Source organism: Lipotes vexillifer, unplaced genomic scaffold (genome assembly GCF_000442215.2).
Source record: "Lipotes vexillifer unplaced genomic scaffold, Lipotes_vexillifer_v1.1 scaffold172, whole genome shotgun sequence".
Lineage (NCBI taxonomy): Eukaryota > Metazoa > Chordata > Mammalia > Artiodactyla > Lipotidae > Lipotes > Lipotes vexillifer.
The window spans coordinates 218392-233705 of NW_006776799.1; the positions used below are offsets into that span (position 1 = coordinate 218392).

General features: G+C 39.6%; 1 protein-coding gene across 1 annotated transcript; it reads right to left on the reverse strand.

Moving 5' to 3' along the window:
- Positions 1 to 1550: 1550 nt before the first annotated feature.
- On the reverse strand, positions 1551 to 5851 carry TFPI2 (tissue factor pathway inhibitor 2). Its single transcript, XM_007450638.1, has 5 exons — positions 5764 to 5851; positions 5302 to 5484; positions 3889 to 4068; positions 2518 to 2688; positions 1551 to 2186 (listed from the first exon to the last, which is right to left on the reverse strand). Exons 1-5 carry the CDS (start codon positions 5849 to 5851, stop codon positions 2104 to 2106), a joined length of 705 nt encoding a protein of 234 aa, XP_007450700.1. The 3' UTR covers positions 1551 to 2103.
- Positions 5852 to 15314: the final 9463 nt, after the last annotated feature.

The following is a 15314-nucleotide window of genomic DNA, read 5'->3' on the forward strand; positions in this document are numbered from 1 at the left end:
TGGGATTCTTCTATGAGTAACTTTCTCTCATACACTATTTAGTTGTTAAGACTAAATAAAAAAGGATAAGTACTTTAGTATTTTTCTAATTCATCAGTTTTCAGAGTAATGAGATAGTGCCCTAGCAACCTCTAAGAGTCGCCAAGGAGGTGTATTAACTCATGTTATATTCATATTTATATACTTATATATTTGTGGTCATTTTTTGTTTTGATGCTCATATTGCCTCATTTTAGGTCAGTGGAAGTCCCCTAATGTTCTGTTTTTGTGACGTGATTCATTAGTCTTTTTTTTTTTTTTAATTCATTAGTCTTTGATAGTTTCCTTGCTTTACAGCATAAGATGGCCCAGGTTCATCTTACACATTTCCTGTCCCAGACCTAGACTCAGCAAGCTCTGGTTTCTTTTAGTGACCATAATCTGGACAGTAGGTGTACTTACTCCTACTGGATTGTCAAAAGACTTTTCAATGAAAGGGTGTCAAATACATTTTTATAGAATATATAATATAGTATTCTATGTATGATATGTTCAAAATAACAATATTACTAATCAGAATAAAAAATGCATTTTTAGATATCTTCAGAATTTATTTGACTCTTAGATTATATCCTCCAAAAGATACAGAGTCAAAATACTAGTTTTGAAAGTCACTGAAAATAATTATATACCCTTTTTGTAGTTATGCCACTATTTGATATTCATTTAGGTTCAATTGTTTTGTCTTGTTTCCAGTTTTAGAAGGAATGCTTTTTATTCTTTTTGATTTAATTTTGTTTTTTAATTACACAAAATATTTACATGTTCCAGGATCAAAATTATAGTAAGGTACATTCACATAAATTTCACTTCCATACCTGTCAAATCCTTTGTCTCCTACCTCATCTTATAGGTAAACATTTTTAATATCTTTGTATCTTCTGTGATTTGTGTGTGTGTGTGTGTGTATTTATTCATATTGTTCTCGACCCTGTTTTTCTTTAATGTATCCTGAGGATCAGATGATATCCACATATAGATAATTTGCTGATTTTTCATCCATAATTTCTTCAACCAACCCCCTATTGATGAGTATCTGGTTTGTTTCCAGTTTTCAGTTATTCCAAATAATATTATCAACTACGGCATATAGCACTTTGGTTTTTTTTTTTTTTTGTCACAATACCTTTGGGATAGATTTTTAAAGGAGGGATTGCTCAAGAAAAGGGCAAATGTACTTATAATTTGGCCATATCAGGGGCATACTTTTAAACATTAATCTTGCCAAGAAAATGTAGGAATTTTAAAAAATCTTGTTGTTACAGAGAAAGAAAAATACTGTTTAAAATGCGATGATCATATTTATCAGGAATATTTTATTAGTGGAATTTAAATTATTAAATTATGCATTGTCTCTGGTATAGTATAAATAAGCACCTTGAACAGTACAAAAATTTTAACAACTTAACGCTGAGTGGGGATGGATGGATAGATGAAGAGAGAGAGAGAGACAGAGAATCACCCCACCCCGATCCGAGGAGTGCATTTCTGGTTGTAATTACTTTACTAGCTTTTTAATTCAGTCAAAAAAGTCACTTTATTTTATTATCTTTTAAATGACACTGTAGAAATAGAAGTAAGTTAGCAGTGTCTACATAATAGCATTTGTAACATTTTTTGAAGTGTTGCTAAGTCTGCAAGTTTGTCTCCTTGGGCCCAAAATATAATCTAACTTTTAAATGCAAAATTAAATATATTTGCTCGTCCTTTTTATAATCCTATGTGTTAAAAGAATATGATTATATTGTCTTATATTTTTCAGTTACTATCATCTTCTGAAATCAGGGAGGGCAACCCCAAGAACTGGGTGAGTCATATTTGCTTTTATATCTTATGCACAGCAAGAATTTAACCTCATAAAAAAATAGTTGAACATTAAATTTAAAATAATAAATTTGCATTTGAATAGCAGCTAGTTATGTATAAAAAATACACAAATTTTAAAATCTAACATATAAGAACTGGTGAATAAATCACTAATGATTCGCTTACTTGTGTTACCATATTATCCTTCAGATATAACCATAAAGGCATTCACAAGATGACGTATGAAAAAAAAAAGGGTTAAAATTGCTTCTTCTTAATTTTCAGTCTTCTACTTGCAAAGAGAAGCTTTGGCATCTTCTTGTTCTTTCCCTTTTTCAAGGCTAAGGTCAACAAAATAAAAATAAACATCATATTACCCAGTCTGTAGGCTCACTATAAATCACCACTTCTGACATGCTTACAAACTCACCTCATCTTAATTTTAATGATTATAAAGTCAGTTTTACTCACTATCCACTTAGTCAATAACACTCTACCTAGACAGTATAAGCATTTTGACAAAACTGACCAGTACTAAAGTGCTATCTATGTAGAAGTAGTCTAGAAATGGCAAAATATGCTATTAGTAAAATGGATACATCAAAATATAATTTTGCTTATGAGTTATTTATAAAGTTAGTTTAAAAATTGAATAAGAAAAAAATCCACTACCTTTTACACAAACGCGTTTGCAGTCCTTCACGTTCACAAAGTTATTGTCATTCCCTCCACAGCCAGTATAGGTGAAGGCCTCACAGACTTTGTGTCTTGGATTAAAATAATAGCGAGTTGCATTAGCAGAGCATAGTCCCTCATCTTTTGGACTATAGCAAAATGATGGACCTTAATGAAAAAGAAAATAAAATTAAAAATTCAGTAATACCAGATTTACTAAACTGTGCTGATTACTGAAGTAACTGAAGAAAATCTAATCCCATAGAAGCTTCGTTCTGAATCCAAAATATCATACTACGCCATTTAAAAAGTGTGCCTTGAATTTCAAAACAGCTTACATGCCATATTTTGTTAACTCTAAATTTTTATAAAGTGGACAGAATATCAAGCTATATCCTTGTATCGTTTGAATGTGTAAAGAAATTAAACCCGAAAAACAGATAATGGCCAGGTAAACATGGGCTACATTTCATGGGAAAATATGTGACATGCTTTGGTAAACTCTCTTGTGTTGGTAGTTTTATTTTAAATGTTTTTATCAGCTCTCCTTCCATTATTAATCAAGAATACATGTATTTAATTCCCAGGTAGCCACTGGAACACTTACATTTACATAAACAATTTAAAAGAACGCCAGCAACAACCATCTCCTCATTAATTCAAGATTTTGCATATTCAGCACTGTATAGCTACAGAGCTTTATCAAAGTCTCTGCCAAAGCAAGTTTTCCTTGTTTGTTGAACTTATTTATCTCTGTGTACGTGTCTCTGCTGTGCCTACGGAAAATGCCTGTACAAACATTACATACTACCCAAGTAACCCATGATTTTAGGGATCGTGTGGGGGGAAGGTAGGTAAGAAATGGGGAAGAGAGAAAAGAGGGATAGAGATCAATTTGTGCTACAATTTGTAACTACTAAAGAACACAGAAATCTAACCAAAAACTTTAGAAATTTTCAGGTTTCACCGTGAAGTCTTTCTATCACACTATCTCATATATACAACTGATTTCATAGAAACCTGAGGTCATGTCATTAATGAAGATTGTAATTTTTTACGTGTAAATTAAGTAGATGAGAAATAGTTCTAAAGAAACAATGCAGAAGAGGAAGCAAAACTTGAATCTTAGCTTTGTCACTTTCCAGCCCTGACAACTTGGCAAGTTGTTAACTTCTAGCTTGCACTCTAATATGTAGAACAGGGGATAATAATACTCCCTCACAGGGCAATAGTTTGAAGATTGATATCATATTATATGTGAAATCACCAGAACGCAAACCATGTTCATTCCACATCAAATTATTAACTTTTCCACCCTAAAGCCCTAATAAAGAAATGAAATAGAAACACTGTAAAAAGAATATTTACCTTTCTTTGGTGCACAGAAGCCCATACAAGTAGCTTCATCCGGGAACCGGTTCTCGCTGCTGTGACACCCGCCAGATATGAATTTTTCACATGCCATGGAACTTAGATTGAAGAAATACACTTCTCTGAGCTCCCCACACTGCCTCTTACTGACTTCCAACCGGCAAATCTTGGGAACTTCTAGGACAAGGAGAGCATAAAACAATGTTAGTAAAAATTTAACCTTCTTAGTATTACTTTCAAAACTTTACTGTATTTTCAGAAACAACTGGTGGTGGCCAGGGGTGGAGTGGGGGAAGGCATCATATTTAGTGCTGGGCTAGTAAACCCCCAAAAGACTGCCCACTAGTCCAGTTACAGTGAGACCCTGAATCCCTGGGTCCAGAATCCACAGATTCAACCAACCCCAGACAGAAAATATTCAGGAAAAAAAATTCCAGAAAGTTAAAAAAAAAAAGCGAAACTTAAATTTGTCCTATGGTGGCAACTGTATGCCTAGCATTTATGTTGTATTAGGCATTATAAGTAATCTAGAGATGATTTAAAGTATAAGGGAGGATGTACATAGGTTATATACAAATGCTGTGGATTTTGTTAAGGGGGGTGGGGTCCTGGAACCAATCCCCACAGACACTGAGAGGCAACTGGATTCGGTTTTTGTTTTTGTTTTTTTTTTTAAGTGTCTCCAGACTTGGCTCGGCTATGATAAATTTTCAACTTCAGTGGAAAGACTATTCTCTCAGAGTATTCTGATTGTTTCTACATACGAAGTTAATCAAACATATTCATAGGAATACACATTTTTCCCTGGCTCAATTCCTGGAATAGCAGAGCCCCATGTTCTGTTACATGCCTTAACAGAGATAATAAACATAATTAAAATAAAATCGAAAACAGCATCGTGAATCTCCACTGTATCTCTATACTAATCTAAGACCTGATGGGGTATCGGGGACAAAAATAAGGTTATAATTAGCTAAATCACACTTTAATAACAAAATCCACTAAAAGTATTTCAGATTGATAGATAGTGGACACGAGAAAATGCTATTCTCAAGGAGGCATAAAAACCATAGGTTTAGAACTATAATAAATACAGACAAGCCCTTATGTTGCACCTAATACATTATACTCTTGCAGTGTTATGTCTTACTGGTGAAATCTTTTCCTGAGTCTGCACACGCAGTGAATTATGATAAATGCCAGTTAGGAGAGAGGAGATGTCTTAGGCGTTGTAAACTTTGTGATCACTTGTAGTAAACTGAAAAGCATTAAAAGCCTTACTTAATATTTGAGAAAATTCAGGCTAAGACTTACTGTAGAAGATGGGATCTGGAAAATAAGCTAAGTTACTACTAGCCCTTCAGTGCAAGGAGCAGCACAAGAGCCCTGAGTGTGCATGCGAGCACTTACTCTGTATCCTCCAGCAAGCTTCATCGCAGGCCTCCCAAGTTTCGAAATTGTTGGCATTGCCCTCGCAGCCCCCATACATGAACTCGCGGCAGCTCTGCGTATACCTGTCATAGTAGTAACTGGGGATCCGGGCCCGGCAGGGTCCTTCGTCTGGGGGCAGGAGGCAGATCTCCGCGTTATTTCCTACAGGAGGGGCAGAAGGAGAGCCAGAGAGTGAGAGAAGGAGGTCAGCCACATCTCCGCGGAGGGAGAGGCTTCCCGGGGAGTTCTGTACTGGCAGCTTCCCAGCACAGCAGAAGGGCATCTGCAGAGAAAGAAATTGCAAACTTGGGTGCAAGTGCCCCGTTGCATGGTGCACGGCAGGGATCGGGGAAAGCGGGGCACAGAGAGCGAGTGCAGGGGTCCGCGGAGACCTCGCCGCCTGGCCGGGGCGATAAGGGGGTCCCCTGGGCAGGGAGATACCTGGCGGCGCTTGAGGAGCATTTCCCAACGCAGTCCCCACCAGGAGCAGCGGCAGAACCACCAGCCCAAGGGGGCGAACAGAGTACATGGTGTCTGGATTCAAGCTGCCCGTGGGGTGAGACGTCCCCAGAGTGTGCCAGCGGGAGGAAGGTGCACAGCGTCCAACCTCGAGGCAGTCTGAGTTCCAGCGTGGTGGGTGCCGCTGCTTTATGTAGAGTGAGCGTCCTTCTGACCCGGGACAGGGCGGAGCATGCCTTTGCGGAGCCTGGAGGGGAGACTGATTCATGCCTTGAGAGCTCTGACCCTGCCTCCCCCCCGGGGCTCTGGAAAGTGTGTGCGGGGTGGGGGGGGGCGGGGGCGGGAGAGGAATTCCCCACCAAGTTGAACCTGCCTCCCAAACTTTCTCCAGTGGCCAAGCGGGGCTGACCAGATGGGGCATTGTGTCAGAGATGGGAAGTCCACAGGCTAGAGGGAAATGACCTGGGTGTGATTGCACAAGGTTCCAACTTGTAGCATCACGCTGAAGCTTGAATCCACACTTTGAAAGCACAAAGTCCACGTCTTTGAAGGGCAGAAAGTGTGAAATTCACAGGGCCAAGGGGAGCTGGGCTCATTGCATTAGACCCTTTAATAGAAATGTAAGTATATGTATTTTTTTTACATTTATACATAGATACACACATTCGTATTTCGATCAAGCTCTAATTTACATTTCATAAAAGACATAATATTACAGTTGGATCAATTTTGACAACTATATATACCCTTGTAATCACCACTCCAATCAAGAATTAAACATTTTCATCACCCCAGAACATTCTCTCATACCCTTTCGCAGTCAGTCCATCCAACCCCAGGCCAGGGGCAACCATTCTGAGCACCACATTGGTTTCACCTGTCGTAAATCTCATGCAAATGGAATCATAAGATATGTACTGTTTTGTACTTCTTTTTACTCCACCACTGTTTTTAAGACACACATGCTATTGTAGAGTTTGTCCCTTCTAAGTGTTGAGCAGTCTTCCAATGTATGAGTGTACAACAAAGGTCCTATTACTGGACATTTGTGTTATTTCTAGTTTGGCGCAGCTATGAATAAAGCTGCTTTGTGTGTGCAAACAACTTTTATTACTCTCGAGTAAAATATTTTAAAATATTAGAAACTGCCAAACAGTTTTCCAGAATGATTATACCATTTTACACCCTCATCAGCTATGTGTTAGAGTTTTAACTATGTTTTTGGAGCTGGAACATGAAAGTCCAAAGAGAGGTGGCCTTAGGGGGGATCCTGAAGCTTTGGCCAGATCAGTCCCTTCCCATACATTTCTTAGTGTCAGTGCATCTATTATAGTTAATTGTTCCTTTGATATATTAGCCTGAGCCTAACTTTTTATTTATACAAAACAAATTATCTACACTGGGATATTACATGAAATATCAAGGATATTTTTGGAGAACATTTTAATGGGTTCTCTTGATGAATGTGTCTTCCCTTCCTCCCCCTTTTCCTCTTGCTCTATTTAATATTCTTAAGGGAATAATTATCCTTGGCTTCCCCTAAAGATACTGGAGGAAGTTTACAGGAGTTCTCTTTCAAGTTTCTGAGAATCTCTATGCTCACAGCGAGTTAATAGTCTGGAATGTTTTCACACTATAACCCCTTGGGCCAGTTTTCAGTTATCCTCATGCCATGACAGAGAACCATATTCCTAGGAAAACTAACCTAGTCTGGAAATACTCTGTGTCATTTATGCTGTCAGATTACTAGATATCTATGATTAAGAATGACAGAGACGTAAGGATACATGTTTAACAACAAGCTCACCAGGAGGGAAAAAAAAGGGCAGCGGTGCGGGGGTGGGGGTTTGGTGGTTTGTATATTTTACTGATTTCCATGGAATAAATGCTCTCACTTTCGCTTGATTTCAAGCTGCCAGGGTTGGAAATAGATGGATACAATCAGTTTACCAGAGCCAGTGTGAGCTGACTCCAGCACGCCAAGCCCTGAGGCAGCCAGCTGGTTTTGGAAAAACACACTCATATGAGAATCAGATTAGACCTTCCCAATACCTCCCAAATATTATTAGGGGAGGAAAATTTTACCACACGTTTATACAGGATCATGTTCGGAAGAAAAGCTAATTCAACGTCAAACTTAACCTATTTCCATTCTTCTGAATATGATTAAATATATCTCTGAAACCGACTAAAACAAATTCAAGGACGGAGACTCAGTCAGACTTACCATTTAGCATTAACTATTGTCACTTCTGTTCTTTGTTCTCAGCTGCTGGCAGTTTTTAATCATCTTTTGCTTCATGTAGAAAGAGAAATCTTTGGAATTAGGGCAGATTATTTTGGGAAATTGCATGGTGCAATGCGAAAGCAGACTTGGGAGTCTGAGGAAACCTGGATTTTATTCCTTGTTCCTTTGGACAAGTTACGTAAAATCTCAGAGCCTCAGTTTTCTTATCTGTGAAATGGATATAATCACTGTCCTGTACAAGTGTGCTATAAGGATTAAAGGGAAAGCGCCTAGGAACTCTGAGAGATGTGCTTCTCACATACAGGCACAGAATCCATCGGAATCATCCCATGTCTCAGTTACCCCTGAAAGCCTTGGCAGAGCATTTTAAGATGGAGCATTAACCACAATCAAGAAACACAGCAACATGAACTGGCCTTGCAGGACTACAACCTGTGGCTTTGCTCCCATCAGCTCTCCTCTTTGGCTGTGCTCAGAGGTCACCTCTCCACGCAGGAAGGTGTCACACAATCAGATGCCACTTTGTGATAGTCTCTTCTGGGGAAATGAGCTTCAGGGTTCTCTCAGCCCCAGCAGATACTCAGTCCACTCAGGCCTGCTGTGTAACAGATGGAGGCGGAGGGGTTCAAAACCAGGCTTTTCACCCCTCTGTGGTATGGAGTCTATAGACACAGGTTGAAATCTGTATTCAGAGATTCTCTAGAAATGTTAGTTTCCTCCCTTGTTCTATGCCAAATAGGGTGCGTCTCTAACACCTCTCTGACCGCTGAGCAGGGACAGGGAAGAAGACTTAGTGAACAAGTGGGGGGAGTCAGAAGTTTGAGATTGTCAAGCCAGATGACCAGGGAGGAAATTACTCCTCAATTGCAAAACACTTGAGTATTTTCATATCCATGAAAAAGGTATTTTCCTATATAAGAGGAATCTAAAATTCCTGGGGCTACTTTACATTACTGGATTTATCCTTAGGACTATGTGCAAGTAGCCATGTGACCACCACGATCAGACTCCCCATAGGGATGTCATAGTACTTCTGTTTCCTTAAACCAGTGTCTAGGCCAAAAGGTTACCACAGCTGAGGAAAAGAATTCCTTAATCCAAAGTCAACAGGAAGTACAAGGCTGGAGGGAACAAGGAAGAACAGTCACCCAGATTGATTTGTCATTGCCAGACCAAGTGACAGCTCTAGTGGCTGCAGCTAAAGACAGAGGCTCAAAATAGTTTAGATCTCCGTAAAATAAGGCATGGAGTTCTTATAATTTGAATGCTGAAGAGAACTATCAATACTATCTGTTCCAGTATTTTTATTTTACATTTACAAATTGAGACCTAGAAAGGTAAAATGGCTGGTCATGTTTAATTACCTTAGTTTGTTGGCAGAACTGAGCCTAGAACCCACATTCTTGATACTCACTCAGTCTTGTATTCTTTCTGACATACCCAGACCTAGGCTCTTTCTACTGTATCAAGACAGTAGAGCAGAACACTAAACTCCAGAATTAAAACACACAAAGGCTCCCATGAGTTCAGGAGCAGCTTTGAGGTGTCAGATCCTTGCCTCTGTTCTTTTCCACACCCTCCCCCGAGTTGGACCCATAACAGGTGGATGTGAAGTTGACTTGGAACACAGTAGCTCCTAGAATTCCCAAGCCTTGAGCATGCTGTTCTACCCTCTGAGAGCTCCACAGTCTTGAAAGGTGACCGTGAATTTAAAGAAGATTGAGGTAGATGGTCTTCCTCTCTGTCAGATACCTTAGGGAGAGGTGGCATGTCTAACTTACGAGTGAATGAGGAGAATTAATTTAGCCCAGTGATTTGGGGTTGCATATAACATAACATAGTCACTTAAGGAGTTACACTGATAACTTAATAAACAAAGTTCTTGCTGCCCGTTAGTTTAGCCCTGTCAGAATAAAATCTGAAATGAGTCCAGCTGGCACTAACAAGGAGTTTGCACATCTGCTAAGAAAGGCAGTTAATCTCTTCTGAGAGATTAGGGGTCATGAGAGTTCTGTTAAAGTTTAGACAGCTCCTTCACCAACTAGACATTTTTCCAGCGGGTTGGGCCTTGTAGGAAATGTTTGCTCTAATGCACCCTCTGTCGGACACAGAGCGCATTTGTCAGTGTTGTAACTTAGAAGATGAGGCATTCCCCATGCCTAATTTTATTATTCTCCTTCTCTCTAGGCAGAGCAAGATAATGGAGTGTATAATGTGTCTCTTACCATGGTCATTCTTTCATTCACCTATTTTAAAAGTAAGCAGATTAAACATTTAAAATGTGCCCAACTTTGTGCCTTTGTGCACATTTGGGATACAAAGATGAATAAACACGTTAGGGATCTCACGGCAAAATAGGGTAGACAGATGAACACTCTATGACCCAGTCACAATATAGTGTTCTTATTATAATATTAAAAATATGTACCAGGTTCTGTGGGACTATGGAGGATGAAACAAATAAAATTTAAGCAAGAGTTCAATTAGAAATAAAAACCAATCCACACAAACATATCTCACATTACATCTTCAGTGCCTGTGGGACACAGACACTTTTCTTCATCAGCTAGTTGCTTTGGTTGGTTCTTTTAGCAGCTGTGGTTATGGCAAAGCATTGCCTTCTGCAGAAGGGCAGAATCTCAGAAACCCCCTTTCTCTTCTTCCTAGATGTATGTTCCCTCAAAGGTCGTGCCTACGTAGGACGCGTACCATCTTTTTTCTCACTCAGGTGCTGCACATTTAACTATGTAGGGCACACAGAAGGTTGGAACAGATTTTGGACTATTTTATCCAAGACCTTTCTGGCATAACGCAGCTTCACCACCTACCCAGAATTCTAGCTGGGGTTACCAGTCCACTAGAGAGTGACACATTAAGAATGGGGGGGGCTTCCCTGGTGGCGCAGTGCTTGAGAGTCCGCCTGCCGATGCAGGAGACGCGGGTTCGTGCCCCGTTTCGGGAGGATCCCACATGCCGTGGAGCGGCTGGGCCCGTGAGCCATGGCCGCTGAGCCTGCGCGTCCGGAGCCTGTGCTCCGCAAATGGGAGAGGCCACAACAGTGAGAGGCCCGCATAACGCAAGAAAAAAAAAAAAAAAGAATGGGGGAAGAAGGGGAAAATTTCCCCTAACTCTTGTATACCATGTGGAAACCTCAATAGCAATAACTACAATACTGGATAAAATGTTTATTTTTGAGAGTTTGCATTGTACCTTGCATTCATTAGCTCATTAAACCCCCCACGATAACCACTTGAGACAGGTACTTTATTCTCCCCACTCTGCAAACGAGGAAGCTGAAGCTTTAGATAGATACATGATTTGGTCAAAACTATACAACTAGCAGTCTGGATTCTGGCCCCCTGGTCTCACTGTGCACACATCCTTTTCTTCCACATTAGTGGGGACCAAAGCCAGGCTCATTATATAGAGCATGTGCTCGTGACCCTCGTTCAGTACCTGGACAGCTCTATCTCAGATTTCCTTTTTCTTCAAACATGAAGTTTATAATTGAGAACTAACAGATAGCTACAACTTAATACATTGCTCTAATGCTCTAAGAGAAACATCTGCCAAAGTTGGTAATCAGATTAGAGGATTGAGAGAGTTAATCCCTAAAGACCTTATTATCAGGGTTATATTTAGCAGTAAGTAATGGATCTTGACCTTTCAAGTATAAAGATACCCTTTCATGAAAATGCCTTGTTATTTTTATACTCTAACCCAAATCTCATGTTGTTTATACATTACTTACTAAAGTGTCATAAGCCCTCCAAATGTTCATTTGTTCTAGCTTTATGTAGAAAAGCTTTGTATATTAAATCGCACAGGAGGGACAACCTGCCATTTGGGGGCAGGAGAAAACTAGTTGCAGTTTGAAATGGGCATACATCTCCTAGCACTACTACTATATTTTTTCCTCTTATTGACTGTCTATTAGCTGAGGGAAAAACTGAGTTGAACTGAAATGTCTGTATTAGAAGAGAATTGAGTACACTAGGCTGGACTAGATATACTGAACCAGCCAGAGAAGGGTCAGTTGTTCCTACTGGTCAACTGAATGTCCTGTATTCTGTCTTGCTTTTTCTTACAGTGGAGGGCATGCCCTGGTCCAGTCAGAGACCAACCCCTTGGCTACTGCTCTGGCTCCTTTCCTCTCTTGCCTTCTCAAGGACTTCACTCACTCCTCTGCAACATTCAGCACATACACCCAGGTTTTACGTTTCCATTTGGAGTGCTCTATCTCTGATTCTTTTTCATCCCAAACTTAAAATTCTTATTTGATTCTACATCCCTTTACTGTAAGGACCCCACTTCACTGCTCCCTCTCCCAGCAAAACTTATCAAAAATGTTATCTTTGCTCTCTGCCTCCACTTCCTCTCCCTTTTTTCCCACATTCCACTCAGTAAACTTTCATACTGGGAAGAGGAAGAACAGGAAGTGCTCTTGTCAAGAGCAACTCATCATGTTGCCACATCTTACTGGACCTCTCAATACGTATGACAAAGCAGCTGGCCCTAAGGTCACCAAAGACCACATTTTTCCATCTGCATTGTGTGTAACCTCTCAGCAGTATTTAACAATTTCAAATCCTTCGTCATTCTTGAAATGCCTTTTTTTAGTCTTTACCATACCACATTCTTTTGGCTTTTTCCTACTTAGTTGACTGCTTTTCAATCAATCTATCCTTCTCTGCCTGCCAATTAAAGGTTGGGCTGACTCAAGGCTCTAACTCTACTCTCTCCTTATGTGATTTCAAGTACGTATACACATAAACTTTACATACACGTACATATACATATATTTATGGATAGTTTCGATCTCACCGCTGGATTCCAAACACTTTTATCTACTTAACATATCCACTTGGATGTCTAACAGGCATCTCAAACGCTATATGTCCTAAACTGGAGTGTTGGTGATAACCCCCAGTCTTCCTCATTTCTGTAAATGACACACTTGGTTTCTCAAGCTAAAAACTCTGGAATCATTCTTAACACCTCCCATCCATTCATTGGCCAGCCTATCAATAGTCCTGTCAATTCTACCTCCAAATCACATTTTTAATTTGCCCATATCTCTTTATATCTGCAGTCACCAGTTTAGTTCAAATCTATCTGTTCTTATGGGACCATTATGTTAGGTTAGTGGAAACTCCCAGTTTCCACTTTTGTTCTCCATTAAACCCCACAGAGCAGAGTATTTTTAAACACATTAGACTGTGTCACAACACCTGACTCCTTCAAAATAAAAATAAAGCCCCCCATTTAGCTCATCATTTTATTTCTCACCATAGAAGTCACTAACTGAGTGACTATGGGATCTGACTACTGTCTCCCTTTACTGACCTCATCCCATCACTCTTTCTTGATCTTACTAGACTCAAGTTACACTATGTTTTATTCTCCTCATACAAGTTTGTTCCCACCTCGGGTCCTTTGCATGAGCTGTTCCCTCTGCTTAGCCCTTATCCCTGCATGAAATGCTCGTCTCCTGGTCTTTACTTCACTGACTCCTTCTTGGCATTTGGGTGTTGGTCCCACTGGCACTACCTCTAATCAGCCTATATGATGTTGCCCAATATCTCAGTCACTCCTTATGACTTCATGGTATCACAAACTATCCTTATAGCTTTATCATTTGAAATCACTATGTTTATTATTTTAATTTGACTTGTCTAATCCTCTCACTATTATATAAGTTCTATGAGAAGAGGGAGCTTACCTGTCATACTCACCATTGTATCCCGATGCTAAGAACAAGACCTGGAAAGTAGGATCTCATAAATGTCTGTGGAACAAACAAATTACTTATTATTACCACAATTACACTTCTTTCCAAATGTCTTGAAAACCCATCTGGCTCGGTAGAAACAGAGAAATAGAGTTGCCCTGGGGAAGAAAGCGAGTTGTCATAGAATATATTTGAATGTCTATGAGTCACATGTGCCTTAAGTATAGGCTATAGGTTGAGAGAGATTGGTATTCATGTAACAAAAATAGCAACATATACAAAAGCAACTGGCTTTTTTTTTAAATCTTTTTATTTTATGTTGGAGTATAGCCAATTAACAATGTTGTGATAGTTCAGGTGTATAGCAAAGGGACTCAGCCATACATGTACATGTATCCATTCTCCCCGCAACTGGCTTTGAAAAACCAAATATGATAAAATGTGTGATCAACTTGATTATCTGGAAGAAAAAACCCCAAATACAAACTACCTTTTATGTGATAAGAAAAAAAACCCTCAGCTGAAAAGAATGATTTATAGAGTGATACAGTATAAACACAGTAAGAGATAAGAAAGTTGATTTCGTTTGCTGCTTCAACCCCTAGCAATCAAAAGTGCCTGGTCCCTGGTATTTACTCAATAAATATTTGCTGAATAGACATACTTGTTAGCTGCTATCATTTTATTGGTCCACGTACAAAGACAGAAGTAAGAAGAGTAGATACATACAGATATAAAGGGATAGAGGTATTGCATATGTGTGTTCAGCACAGTGTCTGGCACATGGTGAATGCTCAAAAGTTGTTAACTAATCCTCATCACAACAAACTCACTTTCCTTTATTAATTTTGTCTCATCTCCCTCACTTTAGAGGGTTAGTGTTTAATCCTTTGTTCTCTTCTCTTTCCTATTCATCCTGGGTATTCCCATCCATTCTCATGGCTCTCTCCTAAGCTCTGGCCTTTCCCCTCAACTCCAGACTGCCCATTCAAATGAATGTGTAACAAGCATCTTAAACATGGGATTCCCCTTCTCAAGTCTTCCTCATCTCAGGAAACAGCATTTCTTCTTCATTTGTTCAGACCAAATCATTGATGTTATCTTGACTTTTTCTTGACTTTTGATCTCTCAGCATATCCTATTATCTCTACTTTCAAAATATATTTAGAATCTCACCACCCGTCCCCACCTCCACTGCTGTTACCCTGGTTTTAGCCACCATCATGTCTCACCTTAATTACCAAAATTGTCTCTTCTCTGCTTCTACCCTTGCCCTCTATGGTCTAGCCTCAAAATAGCTGCCAGAATAATGCTACTAAAATATATGACAGATAGTATCACTCTATTACTCAAAACCCTCCAGTGTTCCCTAAGTCACTCAAGAGTGAAGCCAGAGTCTTTACAATGGCCTGAAAGACCCATGTGATCACTGATACCATAAACTACTCTTCCCCATGTTCACTTGGCTCCTCCCAGTCGTACTAGCTCACTGCTCCCTGGAATAATCTTCTCTTATAATCAATAATAATCAATAAGCATTCATGGCTCACTCCT